This window comes from Esox lucius, chromosome 15 (genome assembly GCF_011004845.1).
Source record: "Esox lucius isolate fEsoLuc1 chromosome 15, fEsoLuc1.pri, whole genome shotgun sequence".
Lineage (NCBI taxonomy): Eukaryota > Metazoa > Chordata > Actinopteri > Esociformes > Esocidae > Esox > Esox lucius.
The window spans coordinates 26,440,957-26,451,100 of NC_047583.1; the positions used below are offsets into that span (position 1 = coordinate 26,440,957).

General features: G+C 41.4%; 2 protein-coding genes across 2 annotated transcripts; one reads left to right on the plus strand and one right to left on the minus strand.

Moving 5' to 3' along the window:
* Positions 1 to 1,573: 1,573 nt before the first annotated feature.
* psma6a (proteasome 20S subunit alpha 6a) lies at positions 1,574 to 6,356 on the plus strand. The gene is made up of 7 exons (XM_010878671.5): positions 1,574 to 1,761; positions 2,311 to 2,405; positions 2,513 to 2,594; positions 2,684 to 2,839; positions 5,515 to 5,693; positions 5,868 to 5,962; positions 6,161 to 6,356. Exons 1-7 carry the CDS (start codon positions 1,686 to 1,688, stop codon positions 6,216 to 6,218), a joined length of 741 nt encoding a protein of 246 aa, XP_010876973.1. The 5' UTR covers positions 1,574 to 1,685; the 3' UTR covers positions 6,219 to 6,356.
* An 888-nt stretch (positions 6,357 to 7,244) lies between these two features.
* On the minus strand, positions 7,245 to 9,801 carry nfkbiab (nuclear factor of kappa light polypeptide gene enhancer in B-cells inhibitor, alpha b). The gene is given in 6 exon segments (NM_001304088.1): positions 7,245 to 7,753; positions 7,859 to 8,125; positions 8,244 to 8,332; positions 8,521 to 8,734; positions 8,877 to 8,982; positions 9,540 to 9,801. Coding segments are annotated over 6 exon segments (969 nt in total). The 5' UTR covers positions 9,788 to 9,801; the 3' UTR covers positions 7,245 to 7,708.
* Between the last annotated feature and the right edge of the window lie 343 nt (positions 9,802 to 10,144).

The window sequence follows — 10,144 nt, forward strand, 5'->3', positions numbered from 1 at the left end:
ATGTGGGCTGAGTCTAGAGTCTATTTAAACTTAGTCCAGGTCAGAAGCATGACCAGATGGACAAGGGCAGGGACAACATGGGGAGGGGGAGGTGTCAGCACAATGGCAGCTGAAATCGTCAGCTCTAGTCTTGGTCTGCAACACAACCAGGAGGACTTTGGACAGGGACAGCAACAGGTCTTTCAAGCCAGGTACTCCGCAGGTGTGGGCCAGGACCTCATGTCCTCCTAAGTTCAAAATGGGAGGAGACTGGGAAAATTCAGAAAATGCAATCCTCATATCAACAAGGATTTATAGTGGAGAAGGAGAACTTAGTGGAGAAGGAGAACTGCCACTACTCCCCCAGCACAATAATATAGCAGCGTAAGACCTTAGGAGTGAGACAGGGCGGTCCGGCGACACTGTGTATGGTAGATGCCTTGCACAGAGGGTGGCAGCCAATGACCCTCTGGAGGGACTTGTGGACTGCAGCAGAGCAGTTGCCGTACTAGACAATAATGCAGCCTGAGAGGATGCTTTCAATGGTGCACCTGTTCAGTTGGTGGGAGTTTTTACAGACATGCCAAATTTCTTCAAAAGTCTCCTCAGGAACCAGTCATTTTTGGCAGTTTTCACTGCTGCGTTCACTTGTCTGGACCAAGTGAGATCATCTTTGATGAACACACCAAGAAACTTGAATTCGGAGACTCTCTCCACTTCAGCTCCATCGATGTGTATGGGGGCATGACCCCCCCTCTGCCACTTCCTGAAGTCCACGATCATCTCTTTAGTCTTACAGACGTTGAGAGAGAGAGGTTTTTGCCCTGGCACCATGTAGCCAGGTTCCATACCTCCTCTCTGTAAGCAGTCTCATCGTTGTTGAAGATACGACCCAGGATCTTAGATTCGTCTGTGAATTTGAGGATGATGTTGGAGCTGTGTGTGGCCACGCAGTCATGCGTGTACAGAGAGTACAAGGGGCATCGTCCATAGTTCTATTGGGGCAGTATGCAAATTGAAAGGGGTCCAAGGTGTCAGGAAGGGTGGAGCAGATGTGAGTTCTGACCAGCCGCTTGAAGCACTTCATGATGAAGTCATGCAACAGGGTGGTAGTCGTTCAGGCAGGTGATGGTAGGTTTCTTCGGTACAGGGACAATGGTAGTCTGTTTGAAGCAGGAGGGGACTACAGACAGAGACAGGTTGAATATTGAGGTGACCGACACAATTCCTTCAGTGAGGCTTGCTGAGGAGTACGACAACTACACTCTGTCCCTAACCACGGCTGACGTGAGGAGAGTTTTTAAAAAGGTGAACCCTCAGAAGTCACCAGTGTCCTCAGGGGGTGCACTGACCACTCTGAGCATGTCTGTAAGGCATAGGGCTTTTATGGGATTTGCAGTTTGTTATTAATGAATGTGCTGTATTACACTTAAATAAAAAGTGATTAATTAATTTTCTGTTCCGTATCTTGTAGTTGGCCACTGACTACTCTGTAGTTAGTTAGTTAGGCAGTAGACAGATTTTTGTTTCCTAAAGCATCCTAAGAATATATTAGGATATATATAATACGTTTGACCCGGACATTAATCTACAGTTCATAAAGCACTTCCGGGGTTCATGTCTTGAGCGCTTGTTTTTTTTTTTCGTAGTAGCTACAGTAACTGTGTTTTCAGTTTGCAACTTTTATACACATTTACTTCAGCACAATGTCCCGAGGGTCAAGTGCCGGATTTGACCGACATATTACTATCTTCTCTCCAGAGGGCAGACTCTACCAAGTCGGTTAGTATGGGGTAGTTCGTATGAATTGTATGAAAACGTTCATGTAAATGTACAGACTTGCCCAGTCATCATCGATAACATTCGCCTATTACAGCTAGCTCGGTTATGTAGCTAACGTACTGCTAAGTAACCTATGCCTATTACGTTAGCCTGATCAGTTCAAAATAAAAGCAATTGGCTGCTTGATAATGTTAATTAATGAATATGTAGTTATGTTTACATTGTTCGATTTTGGAACGCTTTACGTTAAGTACTGCAGTTAGCTCACTTGCTTCACGTAATTGTTGCTTGCTACCTACAGTACTGTTTATAGCTAAACAAAACTACATTTTGTTAATCTCAAAACATTCGAGGATGGTTTTGCGGACACATTAAGTAAGGTAAGGAGCAATAGTGCTGTTCAGAGCCCTTGTGTGGTGAATTGCTTTCACCATGACTATGCAGCAAGTTGTAACGTAAGAAAAATTATGTTTATATGGCTTTGAAGCTCTTGAACTCACCATAACAGTCTGGAGTATAATGTTTTAACTTTTCTGTTTGTTTTTCCAGAATATGCATTTAAGGCTATCAATCAAGGAGGCCTTACCTCAGTAGCTATCCGAGGACAGGATTGTGCAGTTGTCGTCACACAGAAGAAAGTTCCAGTAAAAACAACAACCCTTAATTACTTATTCTGTATTTAGTTATCTGTATGCCTATGCATGTTATGATCTGTAATTTTAATCATATTTATTCTTAAATCTAAACATAGGACAAGCTTCTTGATGCCTCAACAGTCACACACTTGTTTAGAATCACAGAAAACATTGGCTGTGTCATGTCTGGAATGACAGGTACGAAATAATCAATATTCCCTGAAGATTTACCTCAGGAGGTGTATACATGATTCTGTATAATAACGACAGTAATTAATTTGTTTCAGCCGACAGCAAGTCCCAAGTCCAGAGGGCTCGCTACGAGGCTGCTAACTGGAAGTATAAGTACGGTTATGAGATCCCAGTGGACATGTTGTGTAAGAGGATGGCCGACATCTCCCAGGTGTACACACAGAATGCTGAGATGAGACCGCTTGGTTGCTGTGAGTATTATCACAATTTTACGAAATGTATCAGTATAGCCGAGAATTTTTGGGGAGACCATGGATAGTTGTCACACTTTTGACTCATTTGTGTATTTTTACTGATGAGGGTCAATAGTTATTTTTAGGTGTGCATGCTTGCATGAGAAGAGAGTAAAGCACAACGGTTATCCATAACATGGTGTGTGTATACCTCTAAAGGAAACTCCATAAAAAGTTGTGTTAATTCTGTATAATCATTGATTGTAATGGACTCTGCGTCAGAAAAAAACTGAGTCTGGCAGTCCCTACAGTACAGTTAGCTAAGTTTGAGATGTTCACAGCCGAAATGAAAAGAGGCTAGAGGAGTGCTTGATGCCGTCTGTCAAGGATGGTGGAGGCAATGTGATTGTCTGGGGGTACTTTGGTGGTGGTCCAGTGGGAGGGTAAAAGGGATCTTGAAGAGGGAAGGCTATCACTCCATTTTGCAGCCAATTTCCTCCTACAACAGGACAATGATCCAAAGTACAGCTCCAAACTATGTAAGAACTATTTTGGGAAGAAGCTGTCAGCTGGTTTTCTGTCTATAATGTAGTGGCCAGCACAATCACTGGATCTCAACCATATTGAGCGGTTATAGTAGCAGCTTGACCGTCAAGCCAATACAACTTGTGGGAGGTGCTTCAGGAAGCATGGGGTGAAATCTCTTCTGATTAAGTTTCAAGTTTATTTATAATAAACAAATTAATAAAAATAAACAAATTAACAACTAGATGGCCAAAGGTCTGCAAGGCTTTAATTGCTGTAAATGGGGGGACACATTATTTCAATTAATATCATGATTTCAAATCATGTCCGTGACTATTTTCTTTTAATTTTGCTATATTTCCTATTCAAACTAATTTCATGTATGTTGTCATGGAAAACAAGGACAACTAAGTGACCCTTAACTTTTGAATGGTAGTGTACTTACATACATGGTGGTTAGACTATGTACACAATGCTATGTTGATTGATCATGGTTGATTGCATAACCTCAGAGAATCTGCAGCTTTTTATTGTCTTTGCCGGACCATGTAAGCGGAGCCGGCCAACAAGAGCGAATGTCAGTGACTGACTGACTGATTGACTGTCTACCCCTTGTTAAATAGTGTAGTGTTTAGAGTGGACTTGTGAACTATTGGTCCCTTATTAGCCTATTACTGGCTAATAAGCTGTTAAAACAGCCAGTGGAAAAGCCATACAGTTCATAGACGCTATGGTGGAGGTAAACTTAATAAGAAACGTTATTCAGTTTAATACTCCTCAATGGAGTCTAGCGACTGCTGAAACGTGCAATGGCGTGGCGTAGAGGTTAAAGACCGTGGGGAAGACCTGAGTTTGAATCTATTGAGAGCAACACCATTTATTAATTATTTCTGGTACATTCCATGATTATCTTGTCTTTTCACTTGATGAAAAAGTTATCGTCACCTTTATTGATAGTTATTGTATCAGTGTCATTCACGAATGAAAGACAAAAGTATGTTGTTTTGCCATGAAATAAATAGCTTTGACAGACTCGCTAGCAACTGCTCAATTCTTATGACTATTCCAGTAAGTTAGTAAGTACTAGTAAAGCTTAATACTGGCTAATACGCTGTTAATACGGCCAGTGACAAAACCCATACATAGATTCTATTTGTGGTGGAGGTAAACTTAGTAAGAAACGTTAGTCAGTTTAACTGTATCAGTGTCATTCATGAATGGCCAGTGAACTGTTAAAACGGCCAGTGGCAGAAGAGGATTTGTTCAGGGTAGACACAAGAGGCTATACTGACACTCGGCAAATGTACAGCTCTGTGGTGTAGTGGTTAATGATACAGCCTTTCACGTGGGTGACCTGGTTCGAATCTCGAGAGGCCAACACTTTCTATTGCGGGCCGGCTGAACTAGGTTTGGTTTCTTGTTGTTTTAAAATGTTTTGTATGACATATTGTATAATGTATGACATTTTGGCCATCTCAGAAAGGTCTTCAGGCAAATAGCCTAAATAGTAACCTATTAGGCAATAGACATAAGATAAACAAAATTTGGAAGATTTTGAAATATGACGTTTCATCAAACCTTTGGTTTACTTATGGCAACATAAATTGTGCTTATGGAAAAGTCCCATTTTACTAACCACGAACATCAACGGTTTTAACTAAGCTGTTAATAACATTTGCTGTAAATATTATTTTAGCATGTTAACTTAATAAGCTTTCTAATGTCGAAATTTTACTTTAACTAAGCAGGAACAAAACATGAATGATGTCTGTGTGGTCTCACGAACAACGTTTAATGTGTATTAGCTATTCTTTTCACGGTTAAATAAATATAGCAAGGTGGAAACTGGAAGGTTGGGGTGGGGAATTGAACCCTGGTCACCAGGGTGAAGGATATGCATGTCTAACGGTGTGAACTGCACAACTGTTTGCTCTGTGGCCGAACTGCATAGTGATGATTTCTAGATCTGACACTACCTGGAGCTCAAAGGTTTTCATAACGATTGAGATGAGCTCTGCAAGAGTGTAGTCTTTTAGGCAGGGCCCCTTTTTTGGTGGAAAATAATGGACGATTTCAAACAGGGAGGATAGTGCGTTGCTCTAATGACTGGCTGAAGATGCCGTTTGTTGTGACTTTTGCACCTAATGCCGTTTTGTCCATTGTTGCAGGCATGATTGTGATTGGTGTGGATGAGGAGTGCGGTCCCCAGGTCTATAAGTGTGACCCTGCAGGGTACTACTGTGGTTTCAAGGCCACTGCGGCCGGGGTCAAACAGACAGAGGCAACCAGCTTCCTGGAGAAGAAGGTCAAAAAGAAACTGGACTGGACCTTTGCGCAAACAGTTGAGGTAAAATACTGTAACTATAGACATGTAGGATAATGGATAATTACACATAGGGGTGATTTTACACACACATTGAGTGTAGTCTAAGATGGAAAACATCAAGCTCAATGGATTTCCCTTTGTCAGCAAACTGGTTTCTACTGAATAACTTTGGGTTGAATCCTCTTCTGGTTACAGATGGCGATCACTTGTCTGTCAACAGTTCTTTCCATTGACTTCAAGCCTTCTGAACTAGAGATTGGCGTCATTACAACAGAAGACCCTAAATTCAGGTGAGTGTCCACTAGAGTTGTTTAATAGTGTAGGAACTTGTCATTGAAAATACAATATGTTGATCTCCCAAACATCACAAACATGTTATCTACAATTACATATTTTCCATAAAACTAAAAATATACACTGTGGACAGATAGAGAAATATTCTGTACAAGGGCATCAGCAGTATCAGTTTGTTTCTCTCCCTTTTAAAGGATCTTGACTGAGTCTGAGATTGATGTCCACCTTGTGTCCCTGTCAGAGCGAGATTGAGTGTTTTCTTGAGTCTTGAGGACGGAATATCCTAAAGACATCCAAGTACTACTACAGAAATTAAGAACGAAAGCCCTGACCTCTTTTTTTGCTGTACATTTACTCTGTTCAATTAAAGATGTTTTTGAGAAACTCAAATCCCAGGTGGTTTTCTTTTCTCATAGATACGGTGTATAAATCCAAAGCCATCATTACATTTTTGAAATCATGTTTACCTTGGTCCCTACTGTATTAGAAGTACTATATTGCCCTTCAGAAGTCAGGATATTCCAGAAAATAGGGCAACAGGGCAAAATTACTAATATTTGACATTATGACTTGTAGAAATTTACGTTTGAGTCATTTAGCCGATTCTCCCATCCAAAGCGACTTAAATATTGTATTGATTTCATACATTTAGTAACTGTAGTGTTACAATTTAAATTTTGTTTAGTTTTAGGTGTAAGGGAGTGAGATGAATGTGCCATTTGGAAGCTGGGGATGGTTGGGTTAACACTCCTACAATACGCTCCACTGGATTTTTACAGCAGTTCAATCTCCAAAAGACTGCATTCTACCAGACCACACAGTTAATCTCAAAACATTACCTTTCTTAGTCATTACCAAGTACAGTGGAGAATCCCTTCTGACTTATTCAATGTGAGGAATTCCTCAAAGATCTGGGAAATTCTAGACTCCCCAGCGGAATTTTAACTGCTGCCCGTCTTGGCCCCGCCCTTTTAGGAAATTCCACTGTTGTCAGCTACAATGAAGATACAACCCTACACTACATAAATCACTGGATGGATGTTACAGCTCATGGCTGTGACTCATCCACAACCTTAAGAAACCAGTGTCTTGTGATATTCAGGCATTTCTGGCTTGCCATTTTATTTGCATAATGTGTTTGTTTTGGAACACTGACTTGATAGCATCTGTGTAAATTAACAGAATATCATCATAGTTTGTTGTACATGTAACTTACTACATACAAAGAACATCTTTAGAATGTCACACTTTTGAGGGAAAAACAGCAGAAAACAAGGTAAAGTTAAATATGTCTGGTTTTAATTTACTGGAGTCTTGGGCTTGCGATACATTTCCACAAGCAATTGAAAGCATTTACAACATCATCAGAACTTTACACATTTACACTTGTTATAAAAAAAATAGATTTTTTTGTTTTAACAGCCATATACAATATAAAACATGCAGATGTTATTACGGTTGGATGTATGCTTTGTGATAAAAAGTCTTTCATAGAGCCATACAAATCATTATTTATTGGCATCCATTTATTTTATATCTTCTCAATGGTTCCCACTGTCCCATCACTATATCCATCATCACTGTCAATCCTGGGTTGTTGGACCCCCACTGTACCGATCCTCGGCCATCTTCTGCCTCTGAGTTGGGCACCTGCTGGGAATGCAACTGTACCATTGTTGGAACCTGTGAGCAGGTGAGATTCTCTCTCTGTACTACTATTCTCTTGACGTTCTGTGTTCTTCCTACTTGTTCCCATTCCATTGGATGTCATCATACCAACACGTCACCTGAGAGAAGAAAGGAGAAGGTGGATTAGAGCATAAACAATCTCACACAAGGAGAGACTCCTCACATTCACGCTGTCCAAATGAACCCTGATCAGTTGGTCTCACCTCTTCGTCGTCCGACTGCCCCTCCTCATCTTCCACCTCGCTGTCCTCAGACTCGCTGTCTGGCAGTTCTCTCAGCTCCTGAGCGGTCAGCTCGTATAGTTCCCTTTGGATGGTGGTGTTCTGGCGTCCGTGGGTCAGATGGTACGGTGTATGACCTCCGTAGGTCAAGCTGTTGACGTTGGCACCTTTACTGATCAGGAGACGCACCAAGTCCAGGTTCTGTAGATCCACTGCGAGATGGAGAGGGCTACGGCCGTTACACTGCTCCTGAAAGGTCAATGGACAAGCATTTTGGAATGAGTTCATGGTAAATACAGTGTTAAGTGTTTGGGTGACAAATTACTAGATTAAATATGGAGGTGTGTTTGAGGAACGCCTAGCTAACCTGTGCATTGATGTCAGCTCCGAGAGTAAGGAGGCTCTCTACTAGAGAGAGGAAGCCATGGATAGAGACCAGATGCAAGCAGTTTTGACCTGGAACAGGGCAGAAGAAGACCAATGGTCAGAGAACTGAGCAAAAACATTGCTCTTATTCCTGAGCAGTAATACTGTAATTGCTAGTGTTTATAATTTTTGGTAGACAAATTCCATAGCTGTAGTATGACCATGTTTTACAACGGCTGAAACAAGTAACAGAAAATAATGCTTTTAAAGTGTCTTACCACTGTAGTTTGGCATGGCCATGATGACTGGGAGCTGGGTAGAGCATTCCTGGGTCTGGGTGAGAACACTGAAGCAGGTGAGCGCACCCTTCCTACAGGCAATGTGGAGGGCTGTGTTGCCACTGTCATCCACTAGTGTGGGGTCACAGCCAGCCTTCAGCAGACATTCCACTAGCTCGGCCTGCTCTGTTATCACAGCCAGGTGGAGGGGAGTCTGTATGGGGAAGTGAGAAGGGTACAGTTAGGAACTGGACTAATCAGTTTCTCCCTGCTCCTCTAGCAACAAACATTTTATTGGCTTCTCTCATTAACACAGTTTCTGTGTATCTTATCGTACAGATTTTAACTGTATTTACCTGTCTCTGGTAGTTCTGTTGGTTGAGGAAAGGATCATTGCATGACAGATCTATCATCTTCCTTGCACAGTCCTTAGCTTCATGGATAATAGCAAGGTGGAGAAGCCTGCATGGAGAAAAAAAAGAAATAAGGGCTTAGAGTGCTTGTCACAATAAATGAACATGAATAATTCATACGAAATATACAGGGTTAAACTTTGTCATTATAAAACAAACAGCATTTCATAGGATTCACTTTTTTCCCTCAAACTATTTCTACTACTGGTGGCTTGATGTACTGGCGCACGTTGCAGCGCATCAGGTTTCTGGCACGAGGCCCGGGACTTTCCCGGCTGGGGCAGAGTGTGAGCGCCGCCTACTTTGACCCCCGGCCATAGTACATTCCGTTCTGATAGTCTTTTGTTTACGTAAAGTCCACAACGACCATAATCATTCTTACTGTAACTCCCCCGAACACCTTCCTTGTGCATTGTTTAGAAGCTACTTTGCATGCAAATGTAAACGAAAACTGTTGCAAACAGGATACCCACAATTGCAGTATAATTATTACAAAATGAAGTTATACACATGGCGATAAAGCCAAAAAATCAAAACTATAGAGATAACAAAATAACTTATAGTCGAGCTGTTAACTTGAATGTATATTATAATTTCTTAACGTACGTGTCTCCGTCTTCTGAAACTTGTTCTTTCCACGGTTCATAGCCAAATTCGTCTCTCTTCGGCGGCGGACAATCCAGACGAAGACAAGCCAGCTCACTGGCGACAACTTCATATTCCTCTTCTTTCAGGGAATCGACTCCACTGTCAAGTCGCTCTTCGTTAATAGATTGCACTTTCCCATCCTTAAAATGTCGACCTTCAGCGTTATAATCCATTTGGTTGAGAATATTCGGTCGATGAAGGTCCATTGTTGACACTGTCTGCTGCGTTGGTTGTAACAGAACTTTACATACCCCAGTGGTGCACGAGGGGGAGGAGTCAGCACAGGGTGGGGGATTTCCAGGCTGATTGCAGGACTCCAAACTGTCTCCATGGGGAAATTTCTGCCCCACATATTTCAATTCTGCATTTTTATACTTGTGGCTGTCACCTACAATGGACCCAAAAGCCTAACATATTTAATTTATGTTAGAGCACTGCAAACGATATTAAAATTCGGATTTTAAATGTGCATAATGCAAAAATAATTCAATAAATAAATAATCATAATCATAATTGCATTAACTAAATGGATTAAAAGAAGGCAAAATGCATCAATACAGCCT

Bases quoted from the DNA above. Each gene is read 5' to 3' on its own strand.
- psma6a (XM_010878671.5), top strand. From the start codon at position 1,686: ATGTCCCGAGGGTCAAGTGCCGGATTTGACCGACATATTACTATCTTC. The intron at 2,406-2,512 runs GTAAAAACAACA...ATCTAAACATAG, and splicing joins TCACACAGAAGAAAGTTCCA to GACAAGCTTCTTGATGCCTC. The intron at 5,694-5,867 runs GTAAAATACTGT...TTCTGGTTACAG, and splicing joins CCTTTGCGCAAACAGTTGAG to ATGGCGATCACTTGTCTGTC.